Raw genomic sequence first — 24,753 nt, forward strand, 5'->3', positions numbered from 1 at the left:
TGACAACTGTGAGATAGCTCAAGGGTCGGTCCTGCGACTGACTATTTTCACAATGAACAGTACTCCAGTTGTTGATCTCATAACTGCTCATGACATACAATCAACGATTTACACAGATGATACACAGCTATATATTCTGTTCAAACCATCTGAACGTGAGGACTTACTGGATCGATTCAATGCATGCAAAGCATATGTTCAGCTTTGGGTGACCCAAAACAAACTTACATTTAGTGATTCTAAAACAGAAATCATCCAGTTTTTTTCCTCAAAGTTCCTTGCAGTGCCTCATCCACCGACCATAGTGGTTGGCGATGTTGGCCATTGTCCATGCAAGAAACCCTGGTGCATTCATGGATCATCACCTAACCATGAAAGAATAAATTAAGAATGTTTGCCGCTCTGCCACTGCTGAAATTAGATATATTGGACAGAATTAGAACTATCTTAGGAAGCAAGCTGCAGTTGTTTGGTACACTCGTTTGTTGCCAGCCGATTTAATATGCATGAGGCATAACATGTATATTGTATATGCATGAAGCAAAACATGAATATGCATAAGGCAAGACATGCATGTGGAACATCATATACTGTACCTTTTACATTCAAACTTGGTTCCATCACACTGACCACCTGCTTGCTGATCTCTTCAGATGCTATTAATGCACGCCAATACTCCTTCCATCTCCACCCATGTGCAACAACTTCTTCCTCCCAACATCCTTGCCATGTCTCTTTTCCATCTGGTATCCTGCACACACAACACTTCCAACCTTCTTATCTGCATCATTTCCACCACCTCAACTCTTCTCCCACCCCTCATTGATCACACATTCAGACTTCCTGGCCTGACCTCGCCTCTGAACCGTTGCCTACCAGACAGAGCCAGTACCATCTTGATCAGTTTGGGATGCTCAGGTCATCAATCAGCAGCGCTGCCGGCCTGTTATCCTCAGTGAAAACAAGTCTGTGCCTCTGCAGCGATGTGTGGTGAGGTGAGCTCAGCAAGCCGATCCGTGTGTGTGTGTGTGTGTGTGTGTGTGTGTGTGTGTGTGTGTGTGTGTGTGTGTGTGTGTGTGTGTGTGTGTGTGTGTGTGTGTGTGTGTGTGTGTGTGTGTGTGTGTGTGTGTGTTTGTGTAAAACACCCTAGTGATGATGTCTGTACTTGACCTACTGTTCCCATCCCCATTCCTGCACTCTTTGCCCATACCCCTTCCCCAAGTGAATTTAAATTGATAAACTGTTATATTTAATTGTTAGGGTTAGGGTTATTTGACTGCTCCTGCATCCAAGTTCTTTTGTAATGACAATAGGTCTGTCTGTCCAGTAAATGTATGTTTTATTGAATGAAAGCCCGTCAAATATGACGGGTTGGACAAATGGAAACGAAATATTCATGGAGGCTGGAGCATATGACGTTTCGCAGCAAGAAGCATTATTTTAAAACACTACATGTACAAATTTGACCCTATTTTCGTTATCTTCTGAGATGTTTTGTTTTGACAGTACAGCCTCATGAGCATGCCAAAGTCTGAAGCCTTGCTCTGGCGTCAGGCGTGCCATGCTAATATCTTCTTTATTTATTAGACATACTACGGACTTCAATGAACACTCGTTTTAATCGGCATGCCTTGCACATCATGTGCAGCGAATTTCACCTCCCTGCACCTTGTATTTATTGGGGTTTTTCTCTAAAAACGCTTCTGTACACCACCCTTGAGGCTCATTTTGCAAGTCACCTTTTACAATACCAATAGAAGAGATGTAATTACTCTTTTATGGAAAATGTTTTTCAAGTTTTTTTCAATCCTCAAAAACAGACTTTTCTATCCTCTACACACAGTCGTGGTAAAAGATTGGCATGTAAAACCCTACTCAAATCGTCCTTATGAAGGGGGACTGACATCACACAAACAAACAAACACACAAACATATACAAGGCCCTCTTCCATGCGTTCACTGGCTGAGACAGCACATCTTCACTCAAATTCAACAGTAAGTGATACTGTTGAAAGATGAAGGATGAAGTGCCATCCCTCATTGAAAAATTTGTGACTGTGGCTAGCACCTCATTCCGAGCCTGGTGTTGACTCAGTGGTTAGGGTGGCGGCTTGGGATCCTAGGGTCCTGAGTTCAAGCCCCGTCGGCCACTGAATTAATACACCAGGGGGTTGACTCAGCCTGTCATCCTTCCAAGGTCGACAAAATGAGTACCAGTTTTTTATTTTTTTTTTTGTATACCTTAGTCGAGGCTCGTATGAGAGCTAACACACAACTCACAGCAAGGAAGCATGAGACAAGAGGGGCGGGAGTGGAAGGGACAAAACAGTGGGGAACAGACACATTAGGTGAACTGTGGAAGGGAGAGGGGTGGGGATGGGATGGGGAACATGGCGAAGAGAAGATGGACATTACAGGGACTTTCAGGAAGGAAAGCAGGGGAATTGAAGGAAGTGGGCTTGGGTGGATTATCGGGGGTAGAAAACATCGAGGATTTGGATGGGGGAAGATAAGAGGTGGTGGTGAACAGCTGTTTTGAAAGCCTGGAGGGAAGAATGGGAAAGAATAGAGTGAGGAAGTTTATTCCAAAGGCGGGAAAAAAGAGGAACGAAAGAGTGAAGATGAGCAGTGATTCGTGATTTTGGTAGTTTTACCAGAAGGGGGTTGTTGGCAAACCTTGAGCACCCTGTGGAAATGTGGTGGGGACAAATCGCAGAGAGAGCAGGGGGGGCAAGGCTGGAGAGGAGTCGGTAGAAGACAGAAAGACCACCGACCAACCTGCGGTGATTGAGTGAGAGGCCCAAAGACTCAGCTTCATTGCGGGAGATGCCGATGATCTTAAAAGCCCTGGTTTCGACAGCGTGAAGCCGAGAAAGGTGGGAGGCAGGAGCACCAGCCCAGAGGGGAGAGCAGTACTCCATCAGGCTATGGACAAAATCTTTGTAAGTGGTCAGTAGCTCAAGAGGGCCGAGGAAGGACTTTGCACGACGGAGGATTCCCAGTCGGCGACTGGCTTTTGAGGGGAGGTTGGAAATGTGACTTTCCCAGGAAAGGTTATGGTAGATAGTGAGACCCAGAAGCTTGAAAGAAAAGACTTCTTCCAGTGGATTGTTGAGAAAGTGGATGGGGGGGTTTTCTAAACGGTCCTTTCGAAGAGACATAGTGAGAGTGTGAGATTTGTCTGGATTGAAAGACATGTTCCACGTGTTGGACCAGTTTGTGATTTTATCCAGATCTGCAGTGAGCGAAGAAGCTGCTGCTTGCCGGTCTGAGTGATGACAGATGGTACGGCAGAGGGTGGAGTCATCGGCAAAGAGAAATAGAGGATTTTCCAGAGAGTCCGAGAGATCATTGATGAAAACCAGAAAAAGAACAGGGCCCAGAACGCTACCTTGAGGAACTACAGCCTGCACAGGAAGAGGGGATGAAAGAACTCCATTTAGGGCCACACGTTGACTGCGACAGGAGAGGAAGTCTGTGAGCCATGAGTGGAGATGGCCTTGAATACCATGGGAAGAGAGTTTGGTGAGTAGTGCAGGGTGCCAGACTGTGTCAAAAGCACGTGATATGTCCAGGGATACGGCTTGGATTTCCTGTCTGGCATTGAGGACCTCCATCCATTGATGGGAGAGCAGAAGCAGCATATCCAGGGTAGAGTGACCTTGTCTGAAACCAAATTGATGATTGGAAATCAAGCCATTGGAGAAGAGGAAGGATTTCATGTCTGAAGCGATGATGGATTCCATAACCTTGCTGATGATTGGGAGAAGGCTGATTGGTCTGTAGTTACAGGGATCTGTTTTTGCACCTTTTTATGCAGGGCAGTGATGTGAGCAGATTTCCAAGCAGATGGCAGATGACCTTGGGCAAATGAGAGGGTGAATAGAACAGAGAGAGGGTGAGCAAGAGCAGAAGAGCAGGCTTTGAGGACACGTGGGCTGATGCCGTCTGGACCGGTTGCAGAATCTGACTCGAGGTTTGAAAGCAAGCTCTCCACCTTGTCAGGAGAAAAGGATACAGAGTCCAGGGACAGTTGGGTGCGACTGGGTAAAGTGGGTAGAGATAGTGATGGGTTGAGGACACAAGATTTAGCTGCAAACACCGAGTTTAGACATTCAGCTTTATCACGTGTGGAATCGGCAGTGCGGCCATTTGAGGTAAGGGAGGGGATGGAGGGGGAACATACACCAGAAACAGATTTGATTAAACACCACCAGGATTTTGAGGAGGGAGAGAGGTTTGAGAGTTCAGACTTGAGATGAGAAAGATGTTGTTTTCTGGCTCTCCTGAGGGTAGACACACACTTGTTCCGAGCTTTGTGGAAAGAACTGAGATTGCCCTCAGTTGGGTTTGCTTTCCATGAGGCAAAGGCAAGTTGTTTCAGGACAACTGCCTCGCCACAAGCTTCAGTAAACCATGGGCGGGAGGAAGGGTAAGACAACTGAACACGAGAGGGGATAAATCTGTGCATGAGGGAGAGCAAGTTTCTTTGAAAGAATTCCCAGGATGAGTTGATGTTTGAGAAAGTAGTGATAGGAGACCAGTCTGTAAGTTTGATGGCTGCTCGGAGACCCTGCCAGTCGGCTTGAGTGAAATGCCAGACTCGACGGCGGTGAGGTGGTTCTCTGATAACAGCCAGAGAGATGTCCACTTTAACAAGCACGTGGTCAGAAGAACCAATTGGAGCGAAGGAAGAGCAGCAGATATTGTAAGGGAAATTTGTCAAAATCAGATCCAGAAGAGATGGAGTACCATTGGTTGAGATCCGGGTCGGGAAGTTGACCGATTGAGTCAGTCCCAATGAGTCGCAGAAAACTTTTGCTGAGGTGCCATAGCAGGTGAGAGAGGTACCCACACCTAGCCAACTGGCGTGATGACAATTGAAGTCACCACATAAGAGGAAGAGAGTTTGGATGAGAAGATAGAAGATGGTCCATGTTTTCGGATAATGAGGTGTAGATGGAGTCATCACTGTTCGGTGGACGGTACAGTACACATATAAACATGAGGTGGGAGTGGAGGGGAAGCCGAAGCCAGAGGTATTCCTGGGGGTGTGGGGGAGTGAGAGCAGCGCATGGAGAGTGAGGAATAGAGTCTTTGATGAAGAGAGCAACACCTCCACCAGGACGAAGCTCAGGTCTGTCATACCGTAAGAGGGAGTAACCAGGGAGAGATACTTGGGAGTCAGACACGTCTTGGGAGAGGAAAGTTTCTGTTAGGCAGATAATGTCTGGTTTGTCAGTGGAAACCTGTATGGAAAGATCTGAAAGGTTTGAGCGAAGGCCCCGGATATTTGAGGTTCACACTTTTAATGAAGAGGTAGGGGACGAGGCTTTGGGTGCAGGAGGTGGAGGTGGAGGGGGAGGGGGAGGGTAAGACAAGGGACGAGGGGGGGAGGTAAGGAGGGTTGATGAAAGAGTGTGGGGTATTGCAGAATAGAGAGGGGAGGGGGCCGAATGAGGAGGAGAGAAGGCGCTGTGGGGCGGGGGGAGAGGGAGGACAAGAGACAAGGAAGAAGGCAGTTGAGGATTTGAGGAGGTGGAGTGAAGAGATGGAGGTGAGAGGGCAATGGAGGAAGGCAGGTTCGTGGATGAGAGGGGGGGCAACTTAGAGAAGGAAGAGTGAGGGGGACGAAAGGTGGGAGAAAGGTGAGGGGGGAATTTTTGAGAGAGAGGTGAGAGGGAGGCTTGGAGGGAGAAGAGTGGGATGGTTGCTTTGAGAGTGAGAGTGAGGGGTGAGGGGGGTGAGTTGGCACTGAAGTTGGAAAAAAAGAATGGTTGATGGAAACATCCATGGCAAACTGTGGTTTTTAAAAGTTTTAGGTCAGAGATGCGATTTAACACAATTCTTGATGGATGCAATGAAGGCGAATTCAGAGAATGGAGAGAAGAAGCGCTGTAATAGTTGGATTTTTTAGGCAAGGAATGAAGGAGAGGTCGAAATGAGAGCAGTCTGTTAAAATAGCAGAAGAGTAGTGCATTGTGAAACAGTAAAGAGTACCACATGTGTGAGAGAGGAAGATGAAGCATTATAAGATCGTTTTTGTTGTTAATATTAATGTATGAGAGAGTTCAACAGATTAGGTCATGGAAGTGTGGAAAAAATCGAGGAAGAAGACGAGGAGGAAGTTAAGAGGAAGAAGAATAAGCAGAATCAGGAGAAGGTGAGCGTGTTGTTGTTGTTGGGTATATATTTTTATTTTTTTATTTTTAATTTTTTTGAGATAAGAAAGAGATTAGTTGGGAGAATGGGGGATGTTTGGAAAGTGGGGAGGATGAAAATTGAAGGTAATGGGGAGGATATAAATTGAAGGTAATGGGGAGAAAAAAACAAACAAAACAACAAAAAAAAAAACCAATGGAACACCGAGTGGAACCGGTAGGCCTCAAGCCTAGGCCTACACCTCAAACACCAGGTAAGAACGTCGACAAAAATACTCACAAAATAGCACGATTTTTGAAACAAAGCCGAACTAGGAACACACAGTAACATGTAGGTGAGAAAATTAAACAGTTAAAACGGGACAAATAACAACCGGAAACTTAACTTTGAGAACGTCAGCAGGGAGCCCCGAAGGAGACCTCTCGCCGCTCCAAAACCGGAACCGGAAGTAGTTCCAGTGTGTGTAATGGTAGAGGGGAACTGCATCAGCGACACAGTCGCGCTTCAAGAAATGATAGCTTCCCCGGCAGCTAAGCTGCCATACGACCACCACCACCTCATTCCAAACATCACCAAAGTTGAAAGAAGCAGCGATGCAATTCGTCTGCAGACTGTACTCTGAGTCATTCACCGACGACACCGATGTTACCCTCATCTGAATGAAGGTGTTCTGACAGAGGATTACAGATGTGGAGAGAATCTCCCCCACACATGACGTGTTTGGCCAACATCTCAAAATGAGTGTCTTCCAAGCGAGCATCTGGACTACAGCCCACGAGTCATTGGTGCCTGTCGAGAACCCCAAGAATCATGGATGAATGGAGAAAGATGGCAAGCTGGTTCCCATTTGGACCATGCTGCCCCTTGCTGAAGATGTCTTCAAACTCGATGTGAAGTGCACTTGCACAAAAGTCTGTTTGTTGTGCAACTGCAAGACGGCTAACTTAAAATGCACACGTCTGTGCAAGTCCAAATGCACTAAATAGGTGAGTTAGAACAGTATTTAATAGCAACAAATGTGTGGTGCATTTTTTGTCGTTTTTGAATTGCATAATACTGTTCAAGTAGATGTTCACCACCGTGCAAATTAATTCTGTTTTAGTGTTCGGGACATATTTCACAACCTAACCCGACTCTTGTTCTATCATTTCATGATAAATAAAAAGTATCAGTATTCGATCAAATCCAAGCATTGCTGAAAAGTGTCTCGAATGACGTTTTTTATGGATTTATGGCGATACCTTCAAAATGGCGGCTTCTAGTACACGTGACGTTGCATACATAAAAGTTGCAACTCCTCATCCGAAATCATTAAAGACCTAAAATGTTCATGTCGGATCATCGGTTCAAAAGTTACAACAGTTCCATTATTTCACATAGCAGCCCAGGGTGGGGTCGCTTTTGCATCAACTCAAAATGAAAATGAAAATTCACCAAAACTGGGTACAGATTCCCTTGAAAAAATAGGTTCTGGTGTTGAAATCAATTCAGACCCATGTTGAAACATCCAGAAAGAGATAGCACTAGCAGACGTGATTATAACATATGTGAGGAGTAACCGGAGGCATTTTATTAGGTTTGCATTTATGCAAATTTAGAATAAACTGACTCAACACTGATGTTGCAATGTCTTTTACCTCAATTAAGTGTTCAAACAACCTTAGTTTGGCTTTAAACTGTGCAATTCAATCCCTCTGTGGGGCTTTACCACACCACAAAGGTTTCTCTGATTTCTGATTCCTCTCAAAACAATGATTGTCTGAAAAAATCCCCAAATTTCCTCAAAGACTGCTAATATATTTACACCTCGTGTACAGGAAGCTTGTTTAGTTAATGAACTCACCATCTGCACCTTATTGATGGAATTTTAAACAAGTAATCCATTGTCATTTCCCTCAGTTTGCGATTGAGAGTTGCTGTTTTACTTTAGCAATAATTGTTGATCTTGTACCCGCAGGGCAGCACGTGATGGACGAGATCGTGGACACGCGGCGTGCTGGGTGCCCGATGGAGTTTCTCAACATTTATGTTCCACCTCAAGACCCGGTCTTCAATTCAAATTCCAGGAGAAATGTGATGGTGCTGTTCAGAATGCAGTGGGACAAGTCGACTGAAGTGTCATCGAGAAATCCATGCCTGTAGGTTCACTTTTGCACGCACGCACGCACGCACGCACGCACGCACGCACGCACGCACACACACACACACACACACACACACACACACACACACACACACCACACCTTCCCTCTTGTTGATGGTGTTTTCCTAAACATAATGAATTTACTCAGACCAGATTCTATCAATCATAACATGGAAACACAGTCATGACGATATTTCGCTCCGTTTTGAATCACTGCACTTGGGAAAACACACTGATGTTTATTTCCCCTTTTCTTCTTCAAAGTCTGTTTCACTGAACAATCATTATAAAATTTTGCTACCGTTTGATCATGTACTTGCTGATAACACACAAATAACTTTCCTCATTTCTGATTTATTCTTTGTCTCTCACACTGATGTGGACACCCAGCAGGATTAAAAACAAAACCTATCAAAGGGCGGAGGAGCTCCTTGTGAGCCAACAGCCATCCATATCTAGTGCCCAACTGTGTCTGAGGACGTCCTCCTGCAGTTGTGTTACTTATTTATGAGGAGGTTGGTGGCAGGAATTGCACTCCGGTCACTGAAAACCCCTTCATTCCGCAAAATGTACTACAAAGAAATCTGAAAACGCACTCCGTGGGAGTACCTCCTGCGCAGCTGCCCTCCGCAGGGCAGCTCACCTGATGACGAGATTGGGGCAAAGCCTTTGGGACCCCCACTCTTTGATGATAGGAAGACAACCACAGGGTAGCCTTCCCGGATCAGATTGCAGAAGTGTGTGTCGGGGTGGTGCTGAGGTGTCGTCCACCAGATGGTGGTCTCCTTGGGTTAACCTGAGGCGGTCCCGTTGGGTGGGTGCCTGGAATGTCCTATCCTGAAGAGAGGATGATCACCTGTCTCTGTTATCATCTGAGCTCAAGCGTATGGGCATCCGTATTGCAGCACTCTCTAAGGTTCGGAGATCGGATTGCGGCGAGATCATGGTGGCTGGTTACACCGGCTATTGGTCTGGTCGCTCTGATGGTTAGCATGCCCAAAAAGTTGCTGTAGCTGTGTTCAATAAGCTGATTCCAAAGGTAATTGAGGTAACACCGGTCAACAAGCCTATTATGAAACTAAGATCTCATCATTGCTTGAATGTCGTTTCCCTCGTCTCTGTCTATGCTTGGCCTGAGGCGAGTGATCTCACTGTGAAGGACGCATTCTATGACATGCTCAAGTCAGTGGTAGATCAGTGCCCCAGGCAAGGTACACTTCTCGTGTTGGGGGATTTCAATGCATCGACTGGAACTGACAGGGATAGTTATGAGACATGTGTTGGTCCCCATGGGTCTGGAACTGAACCAGAACTGAACCAGAACAGAACAGCGGTCTCCACTGCCTTCTGGTGGATATTTAATCAAAGAATCAAATAATTCCAACAGACATTCTGAAAATGTATTTTTCACTTTGAACAATTCATTACACACCGCCTCATTTATTTCATTAATATAAATAGCAACACTTGCAAAAGAATCATTGAAATATTGGGCAAACAAGCAAAAGACAATGAAAAGAGTGCAAGGAAATGTATCTCCAAACTCAGTCCATCTCCCGGAGAACACGGTAACCCGCATGTCCTGGACTGAAGTCACTCAATGGACCGGAGTATTTTTGCATCTTGCTAACGTGAATATGTGCTGGAAAGACAGGACATACAGAGCATGCATAGTGAAGATTACTCTTATTACCTCAGCCACCAAAAGTGAAGGAGGTTATGTTTTCACCCCTTTCTGTCTGTTTGTCTGTCTGTGTGCAGGACATCTCAAAAAGTTGCAAACGGATTTGGATGAAATGTTGTGGAAAGGTTGGTTTTGTGACAAGGACAAATGGATTCGATTTTGGTGAAGATCCGAATTCGGATCCGGATCTGATAATTTTTTGAGTGATTCTTCAGCATTGAGAGATCATGCAAAACCAATATATAGCACGATATCTCAAAAAGTTGTGGATGGATTCGGATGAAACTTGGTGGACATGTTGGGTGTGTGACGAAAGAATTCATTCAATTTTGGTGAAGATCCGAATCGAGATCGGTATCTGATAATTATTTAAGTGATTCTTCACCATTGAGAGATGGTGCTAAACCGATATATTGTTACGAATCTGGAACCCATCGCACACAACAGCCAGAGTCCTTATAGATCAGTTATATTAATAAGTATATGTTTCTAGGTAGGATTCCGTCCATTGTTTAATGGGTGTTTAATTGAATGTGCGCTGTGAATTATTTAATAGTTAGGATTTTTACATCACTAACAACAACGACAACAACAACCCTCTGCTCGCGGCATGCGCACCTGCCGGCATGCGGGTGTGTGCGGAATTCCATTACCCAGGCGGTGTGGCCTTCTCACCAAATATGGTTACGAAGCGTTTCGCTCTGGCTTGGTCCCAAATATGGGCACGGAGCGCGTCGCCCTGGCTTTGCGCCAAATAAGGGTATGCGTCATTTTCTGCCCAATGGGCAACGCGCGGACCAAGCCAGGGCTGTCCTTCTCAAGAAGGCGGAGCCGCGACATGCCGTCCACTCAATGGGAGCAGGTGACGGGGGAGCGGACCCGCCCCGAAAAATGATGGGAAAGGCATTGATAATTGCGTCCCGTCTGCTCGAGCGTGCTTCTGTCTAGGTCTGCGGCTGACTGCATCCGCGCATCCGAGGCGTCTCATCTGGCGCATTACAACAAGCGGTCGACCATTTCATCACGGGAGATCACCTCGTCTCGCCTCCTCTGGGTTCAGCTGCCCTTGTCCGTTCTTTGGCACCTGGTGCTCCGGGAAGGTGCGGTCGTCCAGCCATGTGAACGCTGCCAGGAAGCCAGCACGTTCTCTTCCCTCAGCTCGTCTTCCCTCCCAAGCTGAAGGGGCAATAAAGACCTTGAGATCCATCTCTTTCTGGGGTATTTATGAGTGCATGTGTGTGTCCGTGAGCCCTGTCTCTAAGTAGTATTGCTTAAGGAATTGCTTGCACATTTGATTCCCTTCTTTATTTGGATAACTCTGCCCTTACGTGCTCCCCTCATCCCCCGATCATTGTAAATAAATTCCCCTCTTGTTGAATGTCCCAGCTCGTTCCCTGTCATTTCTTTTATTGGCTTAGAACGGTGCGTGTTAAGAAATAGCAAAGCAGTAAATTGTTAATTTGGACCGACGGGCCTCGGTAACCATCCAATCGGGTTACACACGGTTCGAGCACGGTAACGGCTCGTCCCGCTCGAGGTCTGTCGAGGGTGTGATTTCCCCGGTAGCTTTGCCGCGTGGGTACTTAGGTATATTGAAGTTTGGCAATTAACCCTACCCCACGCAGACAAATTATTGGTGATTCATGGTCCTGTAAGGGACCCATGCCTTCCGGACTTATCCGAGGGTCACGACCTAAATTCCGGTGTGTTCGGTGGAGCCGACTCTACTGCTCCCTCTCACGGTCGTGCTCGCCACCGAGACCCAGCCCCACAACAATATAACACGATATCTCAAAAAGTTGTGGACGGATTTGGATGAAATTTGGTAGACAGGTTTGGTGTGTGACAAGTAGGAATTGATTCAATTTTGGTGAAGATCCGAATCCAGATCCAGATCTGATAATTTTTAAAGTGGTTCTTCACCATTGAGAAATAGGGACAAATACGATATATAGAATGATATTTTTAAAATGTATTGGGCCCGATATGTTCTTGTGGTCAGGCATTGTGTGGCAGAGGTATGCACTCTACCGAGTGCCCTTCTGGTTTTAAATGCATAATTTGCTGGTGAGAAAGTTGCAATGCTCAAATTATCATCAGGATTGTATGGAATTCAAAATGTCTCGTTGTACACATTTCAAAAACAAGCACATATACAATTCTACTTGCAATTATAATTGGCAAACATGGGCATGAGAGGCTTTTTTACCCACAAATCCTTCCCTTTTGGATAACAACACAGCACGTGATGTTAATCGTGTGGTTCATTGATATCAACACGTTATTGTCTTGCACGTGTTCAGAGGCAACACAATGAGGTTTACTTCATATTGTTACGTTTGAGGGGGGGTATGCATTCAAAGGGTAATTAGGATGTTTAATTAGGTATGCCATGCTGTTCGAGTGTACCAGGATCTCGATGTAATAAGTAGCAATTCAGTGGTGATAAGTTGTCTAGTAAATGTCCATTTCTTCAAGGGGGAAATGTTAATTGTCACGTAATTAGATAGGGATACGGGATAAGGTAAGTGTGTCTGCGTAAACCCCTTTTAGTATTCTCTGGAGGCTTGCCGTGACGTCACAGGACATTGCTGCGGATGGCTCCGCCCCGTGATCACAATTGGCGGAAGGCGACGGCGCAGGGCCAATAAAACGGCTCGATTGGAAGTGACGAGGACGGGAGGATAAAAAGGCTCTGTTCGGGGAAAAGGTAAAGAGGAAGAAGATCGGGACAGAAAAACGGTTCTGGTGGAGGCTGTTGTGCTGGGAGCATGCTGTGTTGTTGCGCTGATTCGATCCTGGTTTTCACCGTGTCTCGAGGCCTTGCTTTGCTTCATGCCTCAGCTCGGTTGGCTCTGGGGTTCTGCTGGCTCTGAGTACGGGGTCGAACGGCGGGCGGACCTGCCTCCCTCTCCTGCTCGCAACTTGGTGCCAGAACTGGTTCCCTGGCGGCTGTGAGCGGACTTGGGCCGACACCAGGAGGTCGACAGTACCACGGTGTCTCCTGCCCCTGACGAGCGCAACGCCAGCTCGTCCGACGCCAATCCAGGGACTGTTGCGTCCGCACCACGGGCCAGCCTGACCACCAGGACCAGCTACGTTTTGTGTGTGTGTGTGTGTGTGTGTGTGTGTGTGTGTGTGTGTGTGTGTGTGTGTGTGTGTGTGTGTGTGTGTGTGTGTGTGTGTGTGTGTGTGTGTGCACGTACCTGGCGCCTTAGAGGGTTTGAGATTTGTATATTCATTGGAATTGTCTGTGTTTTCCCCACACCCGAACCCACACCACCATCCCGTCGAATCGCCCCGGATCCCTCTTCTTGCCGAGTCTTGTTATTTCTGGTTCGAGAAATAAACATCATCAACTCAGTGAAAAGCGACTCGTGCCACCTTCCTCGTCCCGTTTGCAGTAGAGCGATTGAAACCGCCATCTTTGGGTTATAAATAAATAAACCGCCTCCATCGTTTCGGCTCATTCTACGTTGGCGGGACTGTTCAAGTCCCGTGAACGTCACAATATTATTACTACCATTATTGGTCATATGCATGGTGTTGGCTTCATGGTTAGGGTGGTGGGTTTGGGATCCTTGGATCCTGAGTTCAAATCCCCCATGGCTGTTGAATTAATACCAGGTGGGGTTGACTGCCTGTCATCCTTCCGAGATCGGCAAAATGAGTGCCAGCTTGCTGGTATCCTGTGTCGGAGTGGCGACCCGTCCAGAATTGTGCCCAATAGCCAAGGAGACTGCTTAGGCAGCACCAATGCTTTGCACAGAGTATGGTCCAATGGAAGGACGGATTGGTTCATGTACGACACGTTTGTTAACCATCAGGAGTGTGTTCCATTACAAATCAGCTTGCTATTGCTTGCCAAGCCAGCAGTTCCTTATGCCCCGTTTTATTGCAATGCTTGCTTGAGTGCTTAAGCCACTTGGCTAGTGCTCCACAAGCTGTCTGGTAATGGACCACACCTCAGGTAAAGCTGATACAAACACAAAGCTTCCCTTGTTGTCACACTCCATTTTTCTGTTTGTCTGTCTGTCTGTTCCCTTATATGCTGAGAACTGAACAGACATAATGGCGGGCCCACATGAAGTATTCGGAGTTGGGCAGTTGGCAAGGGGAGATCTTTGTAAAGGCTTACGTGATCGCTAAAGAACTTGGTGTGGATAGTGTAGTCCCATTAGGAGTAGAGTAGGGAGAGGGCTGGAGGTTTTTGGAAGGGGTTGGGGGTTAGTTGTGTTTGTTGTCTTGACAACAGTCGGGGCTTAGCATGTGGACCCTCCTAGCGCATGACACTTATTATTACGAGCAAAGAAGCCGTACTTATTGGACAGATTAATTTCCCCAGAATTACAGATGGGTTAAATCCCCCAGAAGTGGAGTACAGTATTTTAGTATAACTTGTAATACCCCATCCCACTGGGAGCAGTGCTACACGATACATGTTTAAAATAGAGATAATTGGGATCCTCTCCTCCCCACTCTAAACCCCCAGGACAATTAAATTTGCTTTTTACCCCCTAAAACTCTCTCGGACCACCCCAAATACAACCACCAGTTTTCCACTCATTCCAGTGGTTTAAGAATGCATTCAAGTCAAACAAAGAAAAACAGACACTTCTCAAATATAGTATGATTAATATGAACAAGGAAAGTCCACTTACAGGTGAGGAAGTTATTGACTTGGTGGTTGTGTTGTTTGATTTGACAACAACTGTTGACAGGCACCGGCTCAAAGTCATCACCATTTCTCTCAGCAGAGCTGATACAGAAACATGCAGGAGTTTTAGAATATACAAACAAGGTGTTTCAGAATGCAAAATCAAGTTGTCTCAGAATTTGTGAACAAGTTGCTTTGGTATGCTGAAACATGGGCTTTCGGAATACACGAACAAGCTGTTTATGAATGCGTGAATAAAGTGTTTCAGAATGCCCAATCAAGATGTCCTGGAAAGTAAATACATGATGTTTCAGATTGCATGAACAAGGTGCTTTAGAATGCACAAATATCGTCTTTCGGAATGTGCGAACAAGGTGTTTCTGAATGCATGAACAAGGTGCTTTAGAATGCACAAATATCGTCTTTCGGAATGTGCGAACAAGGTGTTTCTGAATGCATGAACAAGGTGCTTTAGAATGCACAAATATCGTCTTTCGAAATGCGCGAACAAGGTGTTTCTGAATGCATGAACAAGGTTTTTTAGAATGTGATTACAAGGTGTTATGGAATGCAGGATCATGCTGTTTCAGAATGCACAAAAGGATGTTTCAAATTGCGTGATCAAGGTGATTCCGAAATGTGTGATCAAGGTGTTTCGGAATTTGCAATCAAGGTGTTTCGGAATGAGTGAACATGGTCTTTTGAAATATGTGATCAAGGTGTTTCAGAGTGAGTGAACATGGTGTTTCGGAATATGCGAACAAGGTGTTTCAGAATACATGAACAAGGTGATTCAGACAATATGCAACCAAGGTGTTTCGGAATTTGTGATCAAAGTGTTTCGGAATGTGTGATAAAGATGTTTTAGAATGTGTGATAAAGGTGTTTCAGAATGCACCACAGTGTTTCAAAATGCATGAACAAGGTCATTCAGAAATGTATGGTCCAGGTGTTTTGGAATGCCCAAACAAGGTGTTTCGAAACAAGTGACCAATGTTTTCCAAAATGTTCAAACAACTGTCATGTTCAACTGGATTTCATGGAATTAATTAATTTATTAAGTTTGTGTGAAATGTCAGTCATTATAACACAACTCACCAAATCTCGTTCTCATTTACATTATTTTCCTGTAAAGTCATGTGTATTCCTGAGTCTTCAAAGGATGTTCTTCTGTTTGCATCAGGCCTGGTGGTATTGGTCGCTCTCAACCTCCTCTTTATACCCTGTCTTGAGGTTTTGAGGCCCTGCTGGTTCACATCCTGTAGATAATGAAAACATCTTTGGAATTCAAATATTTGAATGCACCTGACGATCTTACAGCATCGATGCTCTACAAGGGAGTTGTTAAAAACGTTTTTCAGACTATTAGCCATTCTCATAAACTACTCTTTAATAGTCAGTGTATTCTCCATTCAGTAACCTCGTGTTCTACTTGGGTATGTCTGCATCATCACTGCCCTTATGGGGCCCGAGGAATAACAGCATTGCAGTCTCTGATTTTTTTTTTTTTACCTTTGTCTCCTTACTAACTACACATGAAATCATGGCCTCTTCTTTCTGCCTGAGCTGAAACATCAGTCATTAAAATTCAGGATGTTCTTTTAATTGAGGATTTAAGGGAAAAAGAAGGAAGGGTGAGGGAAAAAACATAGCCCCTTTGGAGAAACTGTTACTTTTTTTTCTGAAGTGAATTAAATCCCAAATGACAGAACATGTTGCAGCTGATGCTATACCTCTATTCCCATTTACAAAAGTCCTTTGCCTTTTTTTTGCTCATATCGCTTTACTGAATGTTTGATTTGTGTCGTTGTGTTAAGAGAGACGAAATACGTGTACACAGGCTGTTCTGTATTCCTAATATACTGTACAGGGTGTTCCAAAAAGACCCAGACAACTTTGGTTGTTAATATTGTTGTGGTTCTTGGAACCGCATGCATCCAACAGATAGTGGTCCCAAGACAGTTATTCCATTATTATACGTGTAGATAGTCCCTTTCCTTTTGTCTAGCATGACAACAAGGGAGTGCGTTGTGATGATCTCATAGCTTCGTTTGCTTACATCATTTTTTTCTTCATTTCATCCCCACTCTTCTTTTTGTCTGATTATTCCTGAGGTAAATCTGAGCCACGTGCGCCTTCGCTGTGAGGTGGGCCCTCATGGAGGCCAGCGCGTGCAGCGCCACTGCGAGGAAACGATGACGCGCGAGCATTAGCAGTGCAGAGTCCTCGTTCCCAGGCAAGCCCCAAACCCAACGTGTGCAGCAAGTCACACAGTGCACTTAGCAGTGCAGGATTATCGACTCGAGCTTCCGATGATCTGGGGAAGATTGCCGGTTGCATTAAAAAGGCATACGAATGAATACCTCTGAAGAGGCTGCACGAATGGTGTTTTTCACAACACAGGAAACACAGCCAGCACGACGCCAAAGCTGCACGAAACACGTACGGAGGCCGATAAAGGTGACTCCACACCACGTTGGGTGGGATACGAGTGTGCTGAGTAAAAGCGGCACGTTCCTTTTCAACCAAATATTTGACCCATATTGGTGTTCGTCCTGCACACATGCGAGCAGAATCGGGCGAACGCGAGCACTGACCACGTTGGCCATGGCCGAACCCCGCGCACTGTATAGAATGTGCTCGAAGGCAGACAAATACGCCGCTCGCGAAACATGCATGGATTTATCCATCACGATGTACCTTCGGCCCTCGCTGGCAGCAGCAGATTCCCCATGGATGGTGAACGTCTTCTCGTCTCTGCAGCCAACGAAGCTGCAATCGGGCCGGGGAGTGATGTGCAGTGCGGGCCGCGTTGACGCACGCGGAGCGGGCGCATTGATCGGCGCTGGTCAGACGCCCGAGCGGGCATGCGGGATCCTCGGCGGGTCTCCAGTGCGCGGCCCAGGAGTTTTTGCTGGACGATTCACGTGCCAATTTCGGTGTGGGTGATTCATGTCATGTCGTGGGGTCGGAGTGGAGTATTGCCGCTGTCTGAGATGGGCTTGCCGGAAACAAAGTGAGGCAGTTTCCAGCCAAAGTTAGCGGGCCACATGAGGGGTCTGGGCCAATCGGAGCGCCCGAGTCAGGTGATGACGTTTCGCTTCGGGGTGGCCCCTCCCCCCGCACTGCAAGTCCTATAAAGGTCTGAGCGGTCCCTCCGCCTTTCTCGTTCTTCTTTCGCTCTCTCGCTCTGGCCTCGCCCTCGTCAACATCGCCATGACACGCCTCCTGCTGCCTGGACTCCGCCCCTCTCCCACTCTCTCCTCGTTTCGTCGACATCGCCACGACCCGCCTCCTACTGCCTGGACTCCGCCTCCTCGTCTCTGCCCACACGACATCGACCCCACCCGCCAACCTGGTCCCGCCTACCACTCCGTCCACGCACCCTGGACTCCGCCCCTTCTCCACTCAAGCCCCTCCCACACGAACACGGTCTGCACTAGCTCTGCTGAAGCCAGAGACGATGCACCCACTGTCGGGTGCTGCACTACGGAGCATTCCCCCCGAAACTTATTGGTGGCGCGTTCGTGCGATCAAGAACAAAGGTACCGAGATCGTAGCCTCAACTCCTTTCCATTCTTGTCTCAATACTCCCCCTTCATCGGGTTTTCTGTGTCTGTGTGTGCTGGCGCCTGTCTGCTTAAGTAAGACTGCAGAAGATCGTTATTGTTATTATTATTATTGTTATTATTTTCACGTTAAGTCTTCACTGTGTCTGCTTTTGTAAGTTGCCTGTTTATTTACTGCACCACACCTCTCTCCCCTATCTCTGCACAACACACCCCAATAAATCTTGATCGTGCCACATACCTTTCCTCGCCCATTGTAATAAATCATTATTAGGAATGTTCCCTGCTCGTTTTTGTCTTTTATTCCATTGATCCAGCATGGTCCGAATCTTAGTGTAGCCGGGACTTTATTCCCAACGATCCGTTCCTTTTAGCCGGTACGTCCTTGGCAGTGTCGCTCGGCTGCATCCGATCCAGTAGAGTGATCCGGTTCAGACAAGGCGTACCGAGGGCGTGTTCCCCAGTAATTAAACCACATGATTAATTAGGTAACCCGATTAACCCATAGACAGGAGGACCCTCGGTCACGGGGTTGAGTTATTGGTGTCCACGGTCCGTTAAGCGACCCGCCGCGTCACAGAATTATCCGTGTGCGACGGCCTACAATTCCGGGGAGTCGAGTGGGAGACGAGATAGCTTCCCCCACCTCGTGGTCTTCTCACCCGACCCCCGGCTCGCAACAATATATTTATAACCACAAATGATACAACGATACCCTTTCGTTTATATGATACAGAAACCCATAAGGTTTTGTGCACACCATCAATACACTTCAATGTGAGCTCTGTTTGGCTTGCATAGGACATCAAGGCAGTACACGAGTTCTTGCCATGTTCAGCTCAGCATGTTTGCATCCACCAGTGTGCATGCAGCTGTGATCTGAGAACAAAGATCCTGCAGGTTTGCCACATTGGTGTTGTAGACAACCTCTTTGACAAATTCCCACAGAAAAAAATCAAGGGGAGTTATGTCTGGTGATTGTAGGGGCCAGGCGGTTGGTCAGTTTCAGCCAATTCTGTGACCGGGAAACTTTTCATTCAGGAGAGCTTAAATGACAGGCTCAATGAGGGGGAGCACCATCCGATTGAAAAATGATATTGGGTTGCAGGTCTTCAATCTGTGGAAAGGCGAATTCTTCAAACATGTTCATGTAAATGATTGAGGTCACTGTATCCTCCATATAGAAAAAATGGACCCACCAAGTGGTCATGGAGAAGGCCACACCACACATTGACCTTTGAACTGTCGCGTATGTGTTCAATGGCCATTTGTTGGTTTTCAGAGCCCCAGATCCTCACATTGTGTTGGTTGACCTTCCAAAATACATGAAAGCAAGCTTCGTCTGTGATCATGACCTTTTTTAGGTAATCTTCGTCTGTGACCATGACCTTTTTTAGGTAATCTTCGTCATCGTCTATGCGACTGAGTATTTCCAAGGCAAACGCCTTGCATTTGAGTCTGTCATTTGGTTCGAGTTCCTGAATAATCTGCTCCTTTATTGGCGTAAAGCTTCAGTTTTTTTGTGCAAAATCCTGTATATAGTGATGGTTGGTAGTCCCAGTTCTCTAGATGCAAGTCAGATTTAATATCTGGGACAATGTTGAAGTGATTCACACTCGTTCAACATCCGCTGCACTTGTGCTTGGTCGACCGGTACTTTTCTGTTTCTGACAACTTCAGGTCAAGCCAGATTACATCTGGGACTTGCTACAAGTACCACGTAAACCTGTACTAACCTGCTTCATGGTCGGGGTGTCGGCGACTAAATAATTTTCCCCACCAGGTTTCTGAGTGAGGAGGGTGTATGGACTTGGAAACCGAGCAGGATCAAAAACAAAACCTGACAAAGGGTGGAGGAGCTCTTTGTGAGCCAACGACCATCCATATCTAGTGCCCAACTGTGTCTGCGGACGTCCTCTTGCAGTTGGGTTAAATTTTTCAGGAGGTTGGTGACAGGATTTGCACTCTGGCCACTGTAAAACCCCTCATTCCGCAAAACACAAGAAAATGCAAAGAAAATTGAAAATCCACTCAGTTGCTGTTATCCATCCACTTCAGCGCCGAAAAGCTCATTGCTGGACTCGGTATTCCAACACTGGTGGTGTGGCAATGGAGAATGACCATGTGTTCGTTGATGGTCGATGAAGGATGGTCCAGAACTGAAGGGTCGACTGGAGTGCTCAGTTCCTCAATACTGACCACAGGCTTGTGTAGCAATTCTGAAGTTGCAGCTTACATCCAGGAGAATGGATGAGACGGTATCTGAGGAGTTCGCGAACAGGCTGAGTGGAGATTTGGAGGATCTGGGTGCTTTGGGGAATTCTGAAGAGTTGTGGATTAAGTGCCTTCAAGACCACCATCCTTGATGTTGCTGGTGGATGTCTTGGAACTCACCAAAAGGCCAAGAAGAATTTTCTCTCTCAAGGGACACTGGATACCATCGTCCAGAGTCGCAAGATCAGGCTTAATGGCAGAGCTGAGCTGTTCAGGGAGTTGAGGCGTAAATCTACATGCACTGAGGGTGGACAAAGAGGCCTATGTGCGAGGAATATGCGAGGGGGTAGGGCTTCACCTGTGGTCAAGTGATTCTCCTCCTGCTTACAGGAAAATTCACACATTCTGTTCTTCCAAGCCCGTCCCTCGGTGTACTGCAGTTAGAGCGAAGGGTGGTGGCCTCTTGACAGAGGAGTCTGAAGTGAAGGCCCATTGGGCCGGTTACTTTGAGCGGCTCGACCAGTCTGATCCACCAGCTGTTGAGTTGGATATGAGGGGTGTTACTATCCCCATTGCTGACCTCCAATCAACTGTGGTCCACCTTTATTTTTGGAAACACAGGCTGTGGTGAACCGGTTGAAATGGGGTAAAGCTCCTGGGATTTGTGGCATCCATGCTGAACTTCTCAAGGCTGGTGGAAATGCTGTATTCATGTCGTTGCATGCAGTTCTGTGCTCTGCCAATTGACTGGAAGAGGGGCCTTGTTGTCCCTCTGTGGAAAGGGAAGGGTGAGCGCCAGGATTGCAACAACAACCAAGGGATGACGCTGCTCTCAGTGCCGAGTAAGGTCTTTGTTCGGATAATTATTGATTGGGTTCACCACCATCTGCTTGAGCACCAGCACCCAGAGCAGTCAGGCTTTACACCAAAGAGTTCAACGATTGACCATATCCTTGCCCTTTGAGTCCTCACCAAACGCAGACGAGAGTTTTGGCAGGGGCTGCTTGCAGCCGATGTTGATCTCTGCAAAGAGTTTGATTCATTTAATTGGGATGCCTTCTGGAGGATTCTTGGTCTTTGTGACGTGCCACTAAAACTGATCAATCTGATGTCTGGACTATACTTTGGTACTGAGAGTTCTGTGAGAAGTGGTGATACCATCTCCGACTTATTTCCAGTTGTTACTGGAGTTTGTCATGGGTGTGCACTGGCCCCCACACTTTTCAGTGCTTGTATGGACTGGATTCTGGGGAGGATGTCAGAGAGATCAAGCTGCGGTGCATCATTTGGTAATGTCAACATCTCTGTCCTTGATTTCGCAGATGATGCAGTCGTCTTTGTGGAGACTGGATATCATTTTGGGAGCCCTCGAGGTGCTGAATGAGGAGTCGGAGTGGCTGGGATTCCAGCTTTCCTGGGTCAAAACTAGGATCCAGGCTTTTAATGACATCTTGGATGCTGCTATCATGTCTGTTCCTGTTTGTGGTGAGGATGTTGAGGTCATGGAGAGATTCATTTACCTTGGCAGTGATATTCATATCTCTGCTGGTTGTGAGCCAGAGGTCAATAGACATCTGGGTCTGGCCTGGAGAGTCATGGATTCACTGGAACATGGGCTGTGGTGCTGTCGGTACCTGTGCAGGATGAAAGTCTGAGTCTTCAGGTCCTTGGTGCATCTTGCTTCCAGTCTTGACTGATTCCAGTCTTGCTCTACAGACGTGACTTGCACTCTGACCAAGGATCTGAGACAGTGACTTAATTCCTTTGGTACCAGGTCTCTTCGGAGAATCCTTGGCTATCGCTGGTCGGACTTTGTTTCCAACGAGCGGTTGCTGAGACTCAAATGAGATTTGTTACCTGCATAGTCCGTGAGCATCAGCTGCGGCTGTATGGACATGTGGCTCATTTTCCTGATGATGATTCTGCTCACCTAATTTTCTCAACGAGGGAGCCTAGTGAGTGTTGGAGGCCAATTGGCCGACCACGTGCCTCGTGGTTGCAGCAGGTTGCTCAACATCTCAAGGAGATGGGGATGGGTTAGGCATTTGCCTGGCGGATGGCCAGTTGGAGACCCTTGGAGTAACGGCGGAAAGTGGACGCAGTGACGTGCTGCTCCCGCGCATGCTCCCATTACCTGATCTCACTTGACAACTTCCAGTCTCCTTCAACCTCTTGTACCACTCTCTGATACAAGTCTGCTGTGATGGATTCCTTCCATACCTTGTACAGAAATTATGCTGAACTTGTGGTGTCAGATCTCATCTCAATGAACCATTCGACGCACTGAGCTTTCTACTGTGGAGTCGCCATTTTCTTTTACATTAAACTACCAGACCTGAAAATAAAAAAAACTTTATGAGTTTCTGTATCATATAAAACAAAGGGTATCATTATATCATTTGTGCTACTAAATATATATTAACAACCAAAGTTGGCCAGGTCATTTTGGAACACGCTGTGTTGTCCTGTAACCAGGGATCGAGACGAGCCACAAGTGTTGGAAGACCATGCCATGTCTTCAAAGGAAGAAACATTGAAACCATGCCCCAAAGTGACATCACTCCCCCAAGCAAAGTAGCCAATTAGTATCTCCAATAACTGAGCAATTTAGAAGCCAAACTAGCATATGGAGGAGAGACTGTGCTCCATTTTTTTTAAGTCCAAAATTGAATGTCAATTACCAAAACAAACTAGAGAGTTCCTCGAACAAGATACCCCATAGTGTTAAGTATATACACAGGAGGACCTTGCCGGTCGCAGGCGTTACATTCTTGAAAATCCCCATAAACAGCAAATTCGCAAATTGAGGGGATAATTGGGAAGATAGGGTTGGGAACTTCAACTTTAAAATTTGTCAAAACTGTGCCTTTAATTGACATGTTTGTGCATTGTTTTTGTGCAATTTATTTTCATAAATAAATAGTTATTAAGAACATAAAATAAAGTATTGTTTTTCTGTATTAAGAACATAAAATAAAGTTTATTACCTCCACCACCAAAGGTGGCCAGAGGTTATGTTATCACCACTGTCTGTCTGTGAAGAGGATATCTCAAATAGTTATGGATGGATTTAGAAGATATTTGGTGGACAGGTTGGGTGTGTGACAAGGACAAATCGATTAGATGATTTTGGTGAATATCTGGATCTGGATATGAGCATTTTAAGTGATTATTCACCATTGAGAGATGGGGCCAAAAACTTTGCAAAGCATATTTCATAAAGTTGTGGACGACTTATGACAAAACAAGGTGTTTGAACTGGTTAGGTGACAAGAATAAGCTGATTTGATTTTGGTTCAGGTCAAAATACAGATCCAGCCTATCAGTGGGAACCAAAATGTAAACTCTTCAGCCTGGCGGAGGTATGCGCTCCACCAAGTGCCGATCGAGATTTCTTCAGTTATTATATTTTCCTATGCAGCCTGTGGCTGCTGGTTGCATCATCGCTGGAAGTGTGGCTGTGCTGCTGATACAGTTCTCCTGTTTCCAGGATGCTGACATTCATTTTGCCGACCTTGGAAGGATGACAGGCTGGCTAAGTCAACCCACCTGGTGTTATTTAATTTGCGATACAGTTCTCCTGTTTCCAGGATGCTGACATTCATTTTGCCGACCTTGGAAGGATGACAGGCTGGCTAAGTCAACCCACCTGGTGTTATTTAACGGCACAAAAGGGGCTGGAACTCAAGAACCCCATAATCTTAAGCCAGCCACCTTAACCGTTAAACCAACACCAAGCTTATTTTCCTGCCTGAACAACATTAAATAAAGTTTATTTTCTTGAGTTATTAAGTAACCTTTAATAATAATAAGTAAGAGTAACCTTTAATAATAATAACGATAAACTTATCCAATCAGGCGATAGCGATGTTGATGGTGACAATAAAGACGAGTTGATGCAGATGATGTTACGCAGCCATTATCGCGGAATCTTCTTTAGCCCGAAACACATGCCACATCCTCTAATGCTATCTATCGATATACATACTGCGTGGTTCTTGAAAGAATTATGAAGGCGATTTGTTTTCTTCAGTCATCAAGTATATACTTCAATTAAAATAAAGGTTTAAAAGAGGTTTGAAGGAGTATAAATGAATTCATTCTGGGTTCTTTTACTTTCCATTTGGTCAAATGTTGCTTACTCGGCCAATTAGTTTCATCTAATGGTCCTTCAGGGAATGGTCTTGCAAAGTTATCTCACTCTTACAGAATGCCCTAGTAATGGGGTTCCATAGAAACTAATGGGGAGCTGCTTGTGATAGGTCTCATTTTGCATCAAATTCCTTTTTGCAGCAGTTCAGCTTCCCTGTCCTTAGCTGTTGGG

At 46.0% G+C, this 24,753-nt stretch overlaps 1 protein-coding gene across 7 annotated transcripts in view; it reads right to left on the bottom strand.

Moving 5' to 3' along the window:
* Positions 1–579: 579 nt before the first annotated feature.
* Positions 580–24,753, bottom strand: part of TERB2 (telomere repeat binding bouquet formation protein 2) — a 39,360-nt gene continuing 15,186 nt past the window's right edge. For 5 of the 7 annotated variants that reach the window (XM_085850511.1, XM_085850510.1, XM_085850514.1 and 2 more), the window contains exons 6-9: positions 15,745–15,905; positions 14,651–14,748; positions 11,025–11,165; positions 9,692–9,947 (exon numbers count right to left, since the gene is read on the bottom strand). In XM_085850511.1, the coding sequence (XP_085706637.1) occupies positions 9,850–9,947; positions 11,025–11,165; positions 14,651–14,748; positions 15,745–15,905 (498 nt within the window). In that variant the 3' untranslated portion in view covers positions 9,692–9,849. Of the gene's footprint in view, positions 752–9,691; positions 9,948–11,024; positions 11,166–14,650; positions 14,749–15,744; positions 15,906–24,753 lie in introns of those variants that run through there. The other 2 variants (XM_085850517.1, XM_085850515.1) reach the window with 2 other exon arrangements.

Source organism: Eptatretus burgeri, chromosome 12 (genome assembly GCF_056783735.1).
Source record: "Eptatretus burgeri isolate ZD-2024b chromosome 12, Ebu_testis_v1, whole genome shotgun sequence".
NCBI lineage: Eukaryota > Metazoa > Chordata > Myxini > Myxiniformes > Myxinidae > Eptatretus > Eptatretus burgeri.